Genomic DNA, 17,584 nt, shown 5'->3' on the forward strand with positions numbered 1-17,584 from the left:
GGCGGGGGCGATCGATCAGGCTAAACCAGGCCTATTCAACTGGCGGCCCGCGGGCCAGATGCGGCCCAGAACCAACTCCCGAGTGGCCCAGCCTCTCGTAGCCAAATTCCTACACTAGTACAGACCTTGAACGCAACACTCCGCGTTGCATAGAAACCACCAAACCACAACGCAGCACGTTTTTGAAAGTGCATCTAGTGGTGCTAGTAACGGTGGTCCTATGATAGCAACTCTAAAACATGTCTCTCTCAACTCTGAAGCGTAAACAGAGACAAAACGGTCATTGATCTTGTGGAGCAGATCCAAGTCAAGCTGGACCTTTTCGCGACCGACTTGAGCACGGGTCGGATGCTGCATTTTCCGACGCTCCCCAAACACATCACATCTCCGGCACAAATCACGGATGTGATTACAGATTTCATTGCGAGGTTGAAAGAGAACTTTGCCGGTCGATTGGATGGACTTGCTCTGCCCACAGAGGTGATGGGCTTTGCCAGAGACCCCTTCACTGTTGCAATAGAGGGGGACGTATCAACCAGAGCAAAGGAAGTGGTCCCCTGCATCGACAAGGGGAAATATACACTGGAACTTATTGACATGCAGCGCACTAACGGGCCGGCGAAGTTTTGGAGTGATGTCAAAAAACGGCAGTTCCCTAACGTTCAGAAAGTAGCGATCTGTGTGCTCAGTAGTTTTGGATCAACATACACATGTGAATCAAGCTTTTCACACATGAACTCAATCAAAAGTAGCACTCGCTGCTCCCTGACTGACAGCACTTTTCACCAATGTCTTAGGATTGCATTGATATCCTATGAGCCAAAAATCACTGCTCTTGTTCAAAACTAAAAATGTCCCTTCTCCCATTGAGAAAGTCAGCGATGACAAATCACAAATGAGGTGATAGTAAGCACCTAGTTTACTATAGTAGACGTGTAGTGTAGTATTCATTCATATAGTTACCCGTATCCCTTGTTATGGGTTTGTGCACTGAAGGGTAACTGGACAGTTCTTTCTGTATTCATTTAAATGCACTTTGTAATGTGTCTGGGTCAAATGTGACCAAAACGTATGATTTTTTTGTTATTACTTGAAAAGTGAAAAAATAGTATTGCTACAGTACTACCTCTTTGTGTTGCATTGCTCTTTAGCTGTTTTTTTTTAATGTCAGGAAATGTATTAAGACTGCTATTATTATATTCAGTAAATGCACTTTTTGATGTGCTTGGTTAAAAAAAAATAACCTGAATATTTGACTTCTAAAGCAAACAAATGTAATGCTACAACTGTGCACTTTTTTTTTTCAGATTCTGTTAAATTAATGCTAATTTGTTGTGTTTTTATGCACTTTTTGACCTACCTTTGTTAGATGAACAATGAATAAAAATGGCATGTTTTTCATCGCAGTAATATGTGTTTGTTTAAAATGTGTCACTACTCGCTTTTTACAGGCCGCTGAATGTCTGGCCCAGCTGAATTTTGTAGTTATAAAATATGGCCCAACTGAATGTGTAGTTGAATAGCCCTGGGCTAAACTAACCTGTAGCTGCTCCGTCCACACTAACAACAACGTCATGCAGACATAAATAAAGCAGCGACTGTATTCACCATGACATAGACAGTCTGTGGTTTGTACATGTTTAACTTTTGTCCAGTTTCTGAAAAGATATGAGGAGCTGTGAGCTCTGAGTGTGTTCTAACAGCTAATGGCTGATGTGTTGGGCCAATTACGAAGCATCATTTCTTGACTGGCAGCAAAAACAACCAATCACAGCAGTGCTTCTCTGGCTGGCTCTGTCCAATCATAAACAAGAAGTGTTCTCCCTAAGGAATACCCTTTCCATCCAATGTGAAATGCTGTGGTGTTTTCTGAAATGCTGTAGTGTTTTCTGAAATGCTGTGGTGTTTTCTGAAATGCTGTGGTGTTTTCTGAAATGCTGTGGTATTTTCTGAAATGCTGTGGTGTTTTGTGAAATGCTGTTGTGTTTTCTGAAATGCTGTGGAGTTTTTTTTAAATGCTGTGGTGTTTTGTGAAATGCTGTGGAGTTTTTTTTAAATGCTGTGGTGTTTTGTGAAATGCTGTGGTGTTTTCTGAAATGCTGTGGCGTTTTCTGAAATGCTGTAGTGTTTTCTGAAATGCAATGCTGTGGCGTTTTGTGAAATTCTGTTGTGTTTTCTGAAAGGCTGTTGTGTTTTGTAAAATGCTGTGGTGTCTTGCACTTCAGGGCCACCGTACAATCATATTAAGAGCTTCAGATACAGTAATCAAACAAAAATCAAACAACATAGCCCCAAGGCCTTTATAGATCCAAATGGTAAGTTCAGAACTCGGTAGGCCTACATGTGAAGCTAATTTAACCATCAACATCATCTCATTTGATTTAATTTAGGTGAAATTATCCAATCATTCACGCAGAGATGCAATAAATGACAGGAGTTGTCACTACAGTAGCTAGTAGGTGGGTTCGAAACCCGAGCCCGCCGAAGTTTTCAGGCAATGTCTTCCCCTCTATCTCTCAAATTAACACCTTCTCTGGAATAAAGGCACTCTGGAACAAAAAAAAAATGGATTACTTTTTAACATTATACTCAAAGGGCCAGTAAATATCACCCCGGGGTCGGATTTGGCCCGCGGGCCGCCAATTGAGTAGCCCTGGTGTATACTGTTAGGATTTAAGTAAGCAATTTATTATTTTTTTAATTATTGTTTTTGCCCACGTACAGCACCGGCCCACCGGGAAAACTCCCGGTATTCCCAATGGCCAGTCTGCCCCTGCCTCTGAGTACCAACCAAAAGGGAACACCTTTCTGAGGGATCCTGATCCCAAGAGTGGGCCACTCCAAAGGATCAGTATTAGTTTAGGTCTTTATAAATCCACTGGGGGTTTGTAGACAACACAGTAAAAACACACACAAACATGCACACCTGCCTGCGCTCCGATAAGACGTCAACAGCCACTGCGCCAAATGTGTTTGCACACCGGCATCGTTTGACTGCACTTCCTCATTGAACGAATTGAACAATTTATTCTGACGCGCCACAGAATCCGAGGGGGAATTTGGATTGAGATTTAAAAAAAGAAAATCAGCACAAGTCTGAAAGCCTTAAGGGGGGGGGGGGGTGACAGGTAAACCTGAGACAGTGACATGGAGGGGGGGGGATGGGGACCTGTCACTCAACATTACAGTGTCACTACAAGCTGGACCATCATTAACACGGCTAATGAACACAGCCTGCTGCAGTACACACTAACACAATGCACTGTGGGGGAATTCCATTAGCCCTGCTACTGCACTGATATCAAACAAAGTGTGTGGGGGGGGACTGGCACCAGCTGTATGGAAAATTAAGTAGAAAAAGGATTTGACAAAACATATCCTAAACATGATAAACACAGACATCTGAAATGGGTGTGTAAACTATAAGATTTGTATTCTCACACTAACTACACACTATATCAGCCTGCCTGTCAGTCTTCAACCGTCCAATGTATACTGCCATTGACAGTTAGAAGAATGGCTAAATAAATTGAAATTACTGCAACTAAGGAACACTTTGAAGAAAAAGAAACATGTTGACCAGCAGCCGGATATGAGGAGCCTGCTGGAGACCCATCAACAGAAAAAAACGGAGCACCACATTGAGATGTTTTATGCTTATTAACCTCTTCCTGTTTAATCCTACATTTGAACATTGATTAATGATTACATCAGCTTTATCCTTGAGTGAAACAAACCTTCATCTACCCACAATGTGTCCAATCAAATGTTATCCAAAAACAAATCCCAAATTGGGATCAATAAAGTATTTCTAATCGAATCTGTCCTCCACATGATTATGATAATTGATATGCTATGATTATGATGTTCAGTCAAAAGTATTTGGGGGCGACCTTGGCTCAGGAGGTAGAGGGTCGTCCACCGATCGTAAGAGATACTAAACCCTAAATTGCTCCCAATAGATTGTCATTGTGTGTGTGTGTGTGTGTGTATGTGTGTGTGTGTGTGTGTGTGTGTGTGTGTGCGTGCGTGTGTGTGTGTGCGTGTGCGTGTGTGTGTGTGTGTGTGTGTTAGTGTTTTTGAGCAAGTGCACCTGTATGGCAGCCTCTGTCTCTGTTTAAATGTGTGAATGCTGACTTTGAGGGGTTTACCATATTTGCAATGTGTGTTTGGTTGTGACCACTCTTCGCCTTAGACCACACATCTATATTTTTTTCTGTGGCTAGCACTCTGTACACTGACCCTTACCCTTATCCTTACGCTTAGGACGATATGATACATATTATTGTCCTCGTGAGGAAATCTGCTTTTGACTCTGTCCAGCAGTTCCACAACTGATCAAAAATCATAAATACTACATAGACACAATAAAAGACAATATATTCACACATGACTTATGTACATGTACACAGTGTACACATACACATATAAACAGACAACATACTGACACTGACGCCCTATTGCACAAACTCCATGGCCAACCTTTAAACTACACATTTCATTTGTTTGATGGGCTGCATCAACATCGGCAGGAATGAGAGATTGTAACTGTTGAGCCTGCTTTGAGGGACCCATACATTTACCAGACTGTAATGTAAAATAAATTTAAACACACCCCCTTCAGCTCTGTGGCTCACACTTGCCCGTGACCCTCAACACATCATGGTGGTCTTCCCCACAGCCCCCTGTTGTGCCTTCAACAATGGAGAAGTTGTCTAAAAGAGAAGGTTTATGGAGCTGTAAAAACCTTTTTATAAGCCACCACTCACACAGGCGCCCGAACACACTGACCCAACACACACACTGAGAGACAAAGAGACGTAACGAGGTCATCATCGGACTGCCCCACCTGTCTGTGCATCATGAGCCGTGAAAGTCAAGAACCATTATTCAATAACATAAAGCTCAATTTATGTTCGGTTTTTAATTCAGATTGTTTTAATTATCTCTGCAGGAGAAACCACTTAATGTAGGGATGCAGCAAAGCTGCTTTCCATTTATTTAAATCTTTTTTGGCATAAATCACAACAAATAGGATATATAGTCTACGGAAGAATTTCCTCCAAACATCATGAAATAGTTACTAATAGCTCTGTTCATTAATTCAAACAAACAATGGACCACTGAAACAAATGAATTTCGTGCCCGATTTGTACTTAGTTTCCTGGAGGACCAGCTTTTTGAATTCATGTAATAAAAAAGTAGTCCAACACATCAATCCTCGAAACTGAGTCAAATCAAGCTCTCCTCTAAAGATCGTACATGAGAAAATAAAGTGAAATCCAACAAGCCACATGTCAAGAGAGTTTGATGGAAGGGCGTAACCTGCTGGCGCTCTGGAAGAACAGATCAGATTATCTTTAAACTAAACTCAGATTAACACTGAACTATTGAGGCAGCATTATACTCGAGGATTTAAAAAGTCAGTACCAGCCAATATATTTTATTTTCACTCAAATTGGGAGGAAAAACACTTCTCTCCATCCCCGTGGCCCCAGGAGCGTGAAATTGACCACACGAGCCACAAAATGCACCTCAGCGGAGTGAATATAATAAAAAGAGGCTCTCTATACTTCCGAGAAAAACAGTGAGAGAGCCAGTGGAGTGTGACCCCTCTCCACCCTCTCTGCGCAACTTCATCAGACAAAGACCCCAAAGAGTTCCCCCTTATATTATCATGATATAATCACTGAACCTACCTGAGAGGAAGACTGCAATCCCGAGGAGAAGCATGTTCGCGGTGTCCGGGACTCCAAGGGGGGGGACTTGGTGCGTCTCTTCTCCGCGGCACCGCTGTGCGCCCCGCAGATTGACCGCAGCCCGCCGCTACATTCACCGCTCCTACACTCTCCGTGCGTCCGCCTTTTGTTCTCTGCCTGCGGCGGAAAAGTCGCTCAAGTTTCAAATCCCCAGGAGTACGGAGGGAGAAGCCTCGGAGGGATGTGTCGGAGCAAAGAAAGCTCCAGAGAGAGGCTCGGTGTGTGTGCCAAAGCTCCGGATCACACCGCGCAGCGCCGCGTGCAGGACTCGGTCAGATGGAGGGGATGTGACGCGGCACCGGGCTGCTGCTCTGCCCGCGGACACTCATCACGACGCAGCTCCGCTGAGGGGGTCCCGGTACATTCTGAGAGCATGATGCTGACAGCAGAGCGGTTGGGGTTATTAACTGGAGATATCCCTCCTCCTCCTCCTCCTCCTCCTCCTCTTCCTCCTCCTCAGATCATCATCATCATCATCATCATCATCATCATCATCATCATCATCATCATCATCATCATCACCATCACCATCATCCCAAGGCAATACGGACAGTCAATATGGCATATACTGAGCTCGCTAAAAGTGAATAAATACTAGATTTGAAGTAGATTTTTAAGGTTTTTGTTTAACTTTCCTTTACTGTATATGTTTTCATTCGATGCAATCCAAGTGGCTTTTTGACTGAAGAGGATGATGGCCACATGGGAAAAATGTGGTGACATCAGATCAAAAGTGACTTTTTTTTTGTTCTGAGATTAAAGTCTGAATTATGGCTTTCGTGAATTAAAAGATTAAACAAATGTACTTTTGGTCAGATCTGAATACATGTTTTTACATGTGGACCTAATCCTCTTCCGTACTTTTCAAATTTGCAACAGCAAAACATGTTCCCTTTTATTTATAAAAAAGAAACATGTTTTGCATTTTAGACATTCCGTTGCTGTTTCTCGACAATTGTAAAGATGTTACATTTGAATTCAATTTCAGCCGTTAATTGGAATGGCATGTTTTGGACTTCAAAAAGGATTCTACTCAAAACCAAAAGTATTCCCACAAGCATTGCAACTAAATGTGATATTATTTACCTGACTGAGCGATTTAACACAACAACATGCCGTCAGCAGACACTGATAAGAATGCGATAAAACTACAAATGGAATGGACATTGCGTCTCTTATGCAATAATATCCATCATGTTGCCTTAAGAGTTATTTTGTCTCTCTAAAGCAGTGGAGTACAAAATGTGGACACTTAGAGAGTCGCAGGGGCCCCACCCTTTAAACCGCTGTAGCATCACTTTCATTTCATCGGCATAAGACCACAACAGAATAACCAAAGAACGACACGCACTGCCTGCAGTGTGAAATTATCTCCACATGAATCATCTCTTGTGAATTTTCTACACTTTCAACTCCAGACGACTGAGGAACAACACGAGGCATTGTGATTGGATGTTTTTGTGTTTTTTGTATTTGTACCTGTATCTCAACTGAAATCTCCGACATCTTTATCAGCAACAGTGCACTCTTATTCAAATGAAATAGCATTGATTTGGTTAAACTCTTTTTTCATTTGTTTTTGGAATCCTGGTTTATTCTCTGTACAGATACGATGGTAACTTCCCTGCAATGACAATATTCGAGGAAACTGCACCGGCTGCTATTTATAAAAGTGTTTTTAATTGTTACTTTCACACCACTTTTATGAAATGACTATACAAACAAGATAGTGTGTTAATAAGTCAGCTTTAAAGGTGTGAGGAGCCAGGCCACCTGATACCCGAGAGCTAAACACAGTGCAATAAAGACACAAGTAACTGAACAAACTTGTTCCCAATGTGACAACACATGAGCAAAAAACGTAAGAAGATCCCAACAGAAAGTGTTTGAGTTGTATATTTAAACACAGAGAGAGGAGAAAGGGAGGGGTTGAGCTTGGTGATAATGAAAGGAGCATTCTGGAAGTTTAGGGAGGCCATATCAGGATGTTCTCAATTCAACTGAGTTGAAGGTCATACTGTTGGTGTTACTAACAACATTGCAACAAATCTTCTTTCCCAAGCTTAACTAAGAAATGTGAGAAGTAGTAAATATAGATAAACATTAGCAAATAAGAATCACACAATGATATTATTAAAATAAGTAAGTGAGTATAATATTTTTCTATTACAGAGTTATATGGAGTAAACACATATATCTCAGTCTGTGGGAAGTAATCTCAGAAATCTCAGTCTGCGACGGATAGACTTTCTGATGTCAATGTTCCACTGTTTTAGAGCCATGATAGCAGACAGCTGTTTTTGTTGAGAGGTCCAAATCGTTGTTAGGGAGCTAGCCGATTGCCCGAGACAGATGCAAGTATTTTACTTTATGAAGGATACTATACCAACTGCGATGAAGTAGGTTTCAATTGTTTAAGGTTCCTGCTCAACAGCAAAGAGGAGAATCGATTTTGGAGCAACATTCTTGTGTGTATGTTTTGACTCCATTTCCAAGTTTGAGCAAATTTGAATCCATGCATGTGTCTTTTTTTGTGCCTAATGCTTTCCAGTCATGTCAATGCTGGGGGGGGGGGGGGGGGGGGCGGTGCTGAGGGCCGTCGGTCCAGAGGGGCTGGATGATTGCATACATGGAGACGAGGGGAGCTGGAGGAGACACTTTTATGGCTGACCAATCATGTACACATGCATACATACAAGTATAACCCTGTCTCTAATAAACACAATGTACCGTGGTGTGAGATTTAATTTGCTCACATGCTATTTCAATAATTGGTGATGGAAGAAGCGGCGATGGCAAACAGTTTTATGGATGAGCATCTGCAAGCTTAGTCTCACTAACAACATGACAAACAAGATAATGTAATTAGAATATCATACAAACTATCTGGGTCTTTTTGCATCATAATCGTAAGCATAAAATAAGCCAGCTCTATATACAGGGGGGCACAGAGACGTTGAGGGCCAGAATGCCTTTGTTCATGTAACAACAGCTTTTTCAGCTCCACTTACAAATCACAAATTGTAATCAGTTAGTCCCTTTTAATTATGACACGCACACCAGACGCACACGCACGCACACACGCACGCACACACACACACACACACACACACACACACACACACACACACACACACACACACACACACACACACACACACACACACACACACACACACACACACACACACACACACACACACACACACACACACACACACACACACACACACACACACACACACACACACACACACACACACACACACACACACACACACACACACACACACACACACACTGTTTTCTCCCCCAGAGGTCATTCAACCTCACAGCCTGTTTGGCAACAAGCTGCTCTGCTAATCAGTGGAGAGCCTCCTCTCTCCGGGGGGACATATGGTGAGCAGCGCTGTGACAACACAACAAATAAGAAGCACTGTGTCATCACAATAAAGCTTTGCAGTGGCACCTTGAATCTCTTTGTGACCACATCTGGCTCCACTCTGGAGGTTTACATTTACAAGTACAAGTCAAAAAACATTAAGCACAGACATTAATGTTCTGCACATACTGAAGTGTAATCACCTCTGGTGATCAGCTATATTGTTAGCATGCTAACATGTTAAACTAATTTGACAAACCTAATACACACTTTACCTGCTTGGCATTAGCATGTTTACTCTGAGGATAATGATTCAGCATTCAAGTACTGACAGGAAATTAAACTGTGCTAACAGCTTTCTATTGTTATATGCTAATAAATAATCACTTTAATTCTATACTTTTTAACCAACTTTGAGGTTCTTATTGGGACACACACTTTTAGTTGCGAGCCATCCAAAGGGCAATTATTGATTTGAATTTCCACAAAAAATGTAGAGATTTGCATAAGTTCTATCTCACACAGGCTCCACCCTCTACTGGACTCCTCTCATCAATGATACGCGAGGGTTCACACACTGAAGTTGTATAAACGTAGCCGGCCAATCAGGGCGAGCCTACCTGAATGCGCTCACAGCTCACAGTATATAAGACGGCCACGTCTCCTGACTGTCATCCTTTTCTGTTCAGTGAGCAGGACAACACCTGACAGAGAAAAGTAAAACGTTTGAAAGACGAAGAAAGAATTTATCGTACCTTCATGGAGTCGCCACTTCTAGAGACCCGGGCCTGCCCTTCGTGCCCTGGCTTAAAAGCGGGCGCCGATCCCCACCACCTCTGCTTCGAGTGTTTGGGGCCTGACCACGCCGTGGACGACGTGAAGCCTTCTCCGTCCTGCACTGCCTGCCGGATGCTCCCACGGCTCAGACGCCAGCACCGGTGGGATCATTTCCAGACCCACTACGTCTCACTGCGCAGTGATGAGACGGATGACCAGGCTGAGCTCGGTGTGGTGGATACTGGGTTACTTATTCCAGTTCTGCAGCGTCCCTTCTCCATTCAGGGGCATAAGAGAGGCAAATCTTTCATCCCAGGAGGAGATAGTTTCCTTTCAAAAACAGGCTGTGTCTGTTGTGCACTCTCAGGGAAAAGGGGGCCTTTACTCCATATACTTCCTGGTTTCCAAGAAGACAGGAGAATTCAGACCTATTCTGGATCTTTGCATCCTGAATCAGCACATTGTCTGCAAATAGTTCCATATGTTAACCATAAAACAATTACTGGAACTGGTGCAGCCGGGCGATTGGTTCACAAACCATTGACCTGAGGGACGCTTCCTGTGAAATTGCTCCAAAGCACAGAAAGTATGTGCGTTTTGCCTTCCAGGGGATAGCTTACGAGTACAACAGACTACCGTTCGACTATTCCCTATCCCCACCCACGTTCAGCAAATGTGTGACCACAGGGCTTCAGCCGCTTCGCGACGATGGCATGAGGGTTTTATTTTATCTCAATGACCTCATAGTCATGGCCAGGTCCAGGTAATGGGCAATGTTCCACACAGCCCAATTGATCCTACACATAACCAAGTTGGGATTTATGGTCAATTGGAAGAAGAGCAGTCCCATACCTCACCAGCAGGTGGAGTGTCTGGGGATTTTGCTCAATGCGGCCCCCATCGAGAGCTAGGTGCACGCCCCATTAAGAAGGAGGGCTGGCTACGTGCCACTCTGTCAGAGGACAGACAGACGTGGTGCGAGGAAGGGAATCTAGAGCCTCTGTCCGGTACATTGGGCTCTATTCTATCCTGGCTATAGCTACTGGTGGACAAGGGACTTGCTCATGCCACAGTCAAGGTGTATGCAGCAGCCATCTCGTCCTGTCATGCGGGATTTGGCGGAAGACCAGTCTTTAGCCAACCGCTTATGAAGCGTTTTTTGCAGGGGATTAGGAAACAGCGCCAGTGGTGCATGTCTCCACCCCGCAATGGGAACTGCCATTGGTGCTTGAGGCTTTGGTTAAAGAACCGTTGAGCCTCTGGAGCTCTCCTCACTGTAGGCGCTATCATTGAGAGAGAGAGAAGCAAAAGGAAACAGCTTTGCTGCTTGCTTTGACTTCTGCCAAGAGAGTATGCAAACTGACCGCTCTATCGGTGCACCAGAGTTGCTTTCTGGTTCGTGGTGACCGTAGCGGCGTAGCAGGGCGACACTCAGACCGACACTCAGACCGAACCCCTCCTCTGTTCCCAAGAACCAAAGGAGTTCTTCCAGCTTGAGGGTTATACAGCTAGACGGCTTTAGTCGTCCACCTATACACAAGTTATTGAGCCGTTTCCGCTCTACATCCTGAACTCCTCCCTTCGATGCAATGCACTTCCGTTTTGGCGGACTGGGTTTGTTTTGCTAGCTAGCTCCGTTGTGCCGACAAAGCACTGATATCGCAGAGACAAAGAGGATATAACAATTACAACATGAAGAAAAGTGGTTCGGGAACTACGTGTGCGGTAGTTGGTTGCAATCACTCGAGAAAGCACCTGAACGAGTGGTTAGATAGAGAGTGCTACGACCACAAACCAGCACCCAGAACCCAGCCATGTTGTTCATTAAATACAGATAAACACAACAAATACTGCATGCATTGTATTTTTTAATATTATATATGAATATTTTCATAGTGATGTAATTGTGTGGGCTGCTTTTATATTTTAATTTGTAATACCTGTTAGGATTAAACATGTGATCTTTCTTGTTGAAGCCATTTCTTTAGTTTCCTCTCAACAATTAATTCATTCAGTGTTATTTATGTACAGTATGAGCTTAATATGAATGATGAACTGTGTTAAAAGAAATTGTAGCACTCTAAGGAACATATGAAATGCAATAATGCAATAACAGTGCAATAATGAAATTAAATTACATCAAACTTTATTTTCACTCAAACAGTACAGGCACATATGATATATTGCACAGCATAAAGAGATCATGTAAATTGTGCATTATGTAAACAACAGACAACTGTTGGCTCCTGTGGGCATGACCTAAATAAGGCAGTTTATTTTGGTTTTATGCTGGGCCACGTCGTCATGTTATCCTCCCAGTTTTGCACTGAATTCGGGTGGGGGAGAGTAACGCCATCTCCAGTCAAAGAAGTAGAATCGTGTTCCCAAGCTAGCATCACTGTTAGCATCGAAATCGCTGTGTTTACACCAGTGCCCGTCTGACTGTTTACATCGGTTTACACCGACAGACGCTGTGCAAAAGACTTCCGGCGGAAATGAAGTGCATTTGTGTAGTGTCATGGCGCTACCCGTGTTTTGGCGCGTAAACTTGTCTATACATGGCGGCGTTTTGGTCTACGCCAGGCCCGTTCATAAGGTAAGTATCTCTTAGATATGTCTGGCTCCTTTTTCATCGTTGGTGCTTGCTGGGGCAACCCAGGACTGGTGAAAGGAGGAGGGCTGTGGGTCAGTAAGCTATATCCGACCCCCTTTGACATAATGCACTTACGTTGTCCCATGCTCCTTAGGGACCTGGGAAATGTGGTACGCAGTAAACCCCATACAGGGCTGGAAGGCTCTCCCCGCCTGCCCATAGGCAGGTGGGGAGAGCCTTCCCCACTAGGGTCTGTGCACACACTACACGAGGAAAGCGTGTGAGTGTGGAGGACATAGTACACTTACGTTTTCCCCATGCTCCTTAGGGACCTGGGAAACGTGGTGCGCAGTGTGTAGTCACATAAGGAGCTATGGGCTTATTCAGACCAATTAGGCTCTAGCCAGCCATGTAAGCTACGGCCCCGACTTCTCCACGGTCTCAACCGGGTGATCGGAAGTTGGGGTGCGGTGGCTGTTAGCCAAAGGCCGGTCAGGGGCAGTGTGGTGTGTCGATGTTGTGGGACGACAGGGCGTTTATCCATCGGGGCTCCACCTACTGTACCCATAGAGTCCAGTGGAGGGCGGAGCCTGTGTGAGAACGGTGGGCTACCTATCGTAACCCTAGTTCTATAAGCACAGGCGGAGCCCTCTACCTAGGGGCCCTATCTTTCCTATGCGGCTCGCTGAAGAAGGCGTAGAATGACAGTCAGGAGGCGTAGCCGCATTATACAGGACTGTCTCAGAAAATTAGAATATTGTGATAAACTTCTTTATTTTCTGTAATGCAATTAAAAAAACAAAAATGTCATACATTCTGGATTCATTACAAATCAACTGAAATATTGCAAGCCTTTTATTATTTTAATATTGCTGATTATGGCATACAGCTTAAGAAAACTCAAAAATCCTATCTCAAAAAATTAGAATAGTTCCTCAGACCAAGTAAAAAAAAAAGATTTATAACAGCAAAACACAATCAAACATTTGAAAATGTCCATTAATGCACTCAGTACTTGGTTGGGAATCCTTTTGCACGGATTACTGCATCAATGCGGCGTGGCATGGAGGCAATCAGCCTGTGGCATTGCTGAGGTGTTATGGATGCCCAGGATGCTTCAATAGCGGCCTTTAGCTCATTAGCATTGTTGGGTCTGGTGTCTTTCAGCTTCTTCTTCACAATACCCCACATATTCTCTATGGGGTTCAGGTCAAGGGAATTTGCAGGCCAATCGAGGACAGTAATGCCATGGTCAGTACACCAGTTACTGGTGGTTTTGGCACTGTGGGCAGGTGCCAGATCATGCTGGAAAATGAATTCCTCATCTCCATAGAGCTTTTCAGCAGACGGAAGCATGTAGTGCTCTAAAATCTCTTTGTACACAGCTGCATTTACTCTGGGCTTGATGAAACACAGTGGACCAACACCAGTAGCTGACATGGCTCCCCAAACCATCGCTGACTGTGGGAACTTCACACTGGATTTCAAGCAACTTGGATTTTGCTCCTCTCCAGAATTTCTCCAGACTCTGGCGCCTTGACTTCCAAATGAAATACAAAACTTGCTTTCGTCTGAAAAGAGGACTTTGGACCACTGTGCAACTGTCCAGTGCTTCTTTTCCTTAGCCCAAGTCAGACGCCTCTTCCGTTGTCTTGAGTTCAGAAGTGGCTTGACCATGGGAATACGGCTATTGTAGCCCATTTCCCGGACACGTCTGTGAACAGTGACTTTTGATACCTGGACTCCAGCTTCAGTCCACTGTCTTTGAAGCTCCCCCAAATTCTGGAAGCGACTCTTCTTCACAATGCTGTTAAGGCTGCGGTCATCTCTCTTGGTTGTGCAGCGTTTCCTGCCACATTTCCCCCTTCCAACAGACTTTTTGTGGATGTGCTTTGAAACTGCACTCTGTGAACAGCTTGCTCTTTGAGAAATTTCTTTTTGTGTCTTACCCTCCTGATGGAGGGTGTCAATGACGGTCCTCTGGACAGCAGTAAGATCAGCAGTCTTCCCCATACTTGTGATTTAGTTTACTGAACCAAGCTGAGTGTTTTTCAAGGCTCAGGAAACCCTTGCAGGTGTTTCGAGTTAATTAGACGATTCAAGTGATTCGTTGAACACCCTACTAGTATACTTTTTCATGATATTCTAATATTTAGAGATAGGATATTTGAGTTTTCTTAAGCTGTATGCCATAATCAGCAATATTAAAATAATAAAAGGCTTGCAATATTTCAGTTGATTTGTAATGAATCCAGAATGTATGACATTTTTGTTTTTTTAATTGCATTACAGAAAATAAAGAACTTTATCACAATATTCTAATTTTCTGAGACAGTCCTGTATACTGTGAGCTGCGCGCGCATTCAGGTAGGCTCGCCCTGATTGGCCGGCTACGTGTATACAACTTCAGTGTATGAACGCTCGCCTTTCATTGATGAGAGTAGTACCCATAGAGTCCAGTAGAGGGCTCTGCCTGTGCTTATAGAACTAGGGTTACAATACGTAACCCACTGTTGGTTCGTCCATTTTAAAGAAGTCAGCAAACAAAATAGATTACACTAAAAGCAAATTAATAAAGCACAGTATTATTACCATTAAAATTTATAATGTAATATACACGTCAAAAAAGTAAAGGACTTCAGGTTGAACCCTGTGGTACACCTTTAGTGAACCTAATAACAAGAAGTGGGTAGTTTGAGAAAATACATTGTTTATTTATTTACTAAATAGCTTGTAAAGCACTTGCAGCTGTTCTGATCCACGCCAGCAGAATCTGGTCTATCTACTCAAGTGATTAGTCAGCTATGTCAAAGGCTTCGGACAGGTCACCAAGATATTGTATTATCAAACAGCATTTGCATAACACTATTGATTACATGTATTGAAATACATTATTTAAGAGTTTTTCTGTGGGAAGAAAAGTTGAGTTTACCAATTTCAATTTACAGAAATGTGATGCTTAGTTATATATCCAATTCCTGTGGTGTTATCCAGCACCATGTTGTATTCATGGAGAGATGGTATGTTGCTCAGAGAGTGGTAACAGAAAGGGGGATTAATCTGGGCCAAAAAGCCTATTCTGCCCCAAGGTTCTTTAGTGCTATGCTATAAAACCATGATGTTTTTTTTGGTTAATTATAGTCTTTAATAAATCTAATAAAACTATTGCTTCTTTTGGTTGAAAGTGTTGCACAATTTGGCAACAGAATGAGTAAACGTTCCTCATGATTTAAGAAAATGAAACTTGGCACATTGCCACACAGTCCATATATTTTGTCATCCATCCATTGTTTTCGTACATCTTTTTTGTTTTCTCTTCCTAGGTAAAACAGGAAAAAAGGGTGTGAAAAATCTTGTTGAGTGAATTTGAATTGTGCATCCCCTCCTGAGCTTAAGTAAAACTGACTGAGTGAAAATATTTCTCAATTCAAAATGTTATTTCAATTTAAGTTTCCTGACACAAAGTATGCTGTCTAGTCTTTAGCAAAAGTTTCTGTTGTAATCCAATCAGAGTAATCAGGGTAAATGTGCCAGGGTTAGCTCATGCTAATGGCCTTTGTTGTGTTGTGTAGTCTCTGGAACAACAACCTTGGCATGTACATTGCCCGGCTAATATTCACAGTATAACAAAGTAACCACTGACACAAAGGATGCAATCATCTGCAATCATTTCAATGCAATTATTGTAATGGTTTTGTCCATATTTATCAATGGTGATGATGTTGCTGTCTTCAACATTTTCTTTATTTAGGCGGCCGGTGAGCCGTGCTTTGGCTTGTGCAAAATTACATGACTACATTTAAATCTCAGTACCTTCAACTGATAATTACACTGCTTATAAATAGGACATTTGTACTATAGCACATGCAGGGCCGGCCCTAGACTTTTGGGGGCCCTAAGCGAGCTTTGGCTTGGGGGCCCCCCTCGCTCTAGAGCATTCTCACTTCACACAACACGGAACCAACTTTTGTCTTATGATGTTAGTATAAGCACACATATTGTATAAATAAGCATGTAAACACCGTGGACCTAACATCCTAGGGGGGTGCTCACCTCCTCTAGGGGGGTCTGGGGGCATGCTCCCCCGGGAAGATTTTTTTTTTAAATATTGAAGTTAAAAGCATCAATCTGGTGCACTTTGAGAGCAAAATTAAGAAATCTATGGATACATCTCTCAACACCCATATGAAACAGAACTGTAAACAGATTTTTCTTTATGGATATTTTGGAAATCACTCCCCTTTCTTGCTTTGTCATATAGTATTTCATAACTGTTTTTCATTTATTCTCTCTGGCTGTCCATCTCATAATGTTCACATAAAAACTAGCTGTCAATAGGAATATCATTCAGAAGAATTATAATTTGATGCAAAAATCTGTCACAAAAAGAGGTTGCACATTTACATTCAGTTGTTGTTATGGCAACGTCAGTGGCCAAACAGCCACATTTACTGCTGCAAATATGTTCAAACATGCTGTCGATACGTAAAGCAGTGGCAACTATGCCACCATTTCAGCTGACTTTTTCTCAGAAATACTGTCACATAACATCTATATATTTCAGTGCTAGGTTGATGCTTAGCTAAGCTAACTATGAAACACTTAACTGACAGGACTCAGGATCGACTGTGTACTGTAAGGTAGCTTCTAGCTTCATGTCAAACAGTAAGTCAACATTTCCCAGAGAGCTTTCTTTGAAATCACTAGGTAACACTAAAAAACATTACTTTTAGATTGCATGACAAAGTGTTTATTTAATATATCTGGCTAGCTATAGCTACTTGCTAACGGTTTAGCTTACCCCCGCGATTCAAAGTAACGTCAACGTAGCTGTAATTTATGCTTTGCTTACATGTTCGCATAACTTGGAAGTTACTGACATGTACATACCTTGTTTACCTGGCTCAAGTGGTGTCTCTGGGGTTGTTGTGTGAACCACCACTTGAGAATTGTCGTCTTTTTTAAGAAGAAATGTTCTTATGTCCATCTTCAAAAACTCTGAGTCTGAGACTGACAGTTTATTTTAAATATTGTCACAGCTCACAGGATAGGTACCTGTCAGCCAATAAGACA

The 17,584-nt window shown here is 42.7% G+C and overlaps 1 protein-coding gene across 1 annotated transcript in view; it reads right to left on the reverse strand.

Moving 5' to 3' along the window:
- Positions 1–6,180, reverse strand: part of gfra3 (GDNF family receptor alpha 3) — a 49,315-nt gene extending 43,135 nt beyond the window's left edge. Inside the window, exon 1 of the mRNA XM_079669977.1 lies at positions 5,700–6,180. Within this exon, the coding sequence (XP_079526103.1) occupies positions 5,700–5,733 (34 nt within the window). The 5' untranslated portion in view covers positions 5,734–6,180. The remainder of the gene's footprint in view (positions 1–5,699) is intronic.
- Between the last annotated feature and the right edge of the window lie 11,404 nt (positions 6,181–17,584).

This window comes from Notothenia rossii (genome assembly GCF_949606895.1).
Source record: "Notothenia rossii genome assembly, chromosome: 3".
Classification (NCBI taxonomy): domain Eukaryota; kingdom Metazoa; phylum Chordata; class Actinopteri; order Perciformes; family Nototheniidae; genus Notothenia; species Notothenia rossii.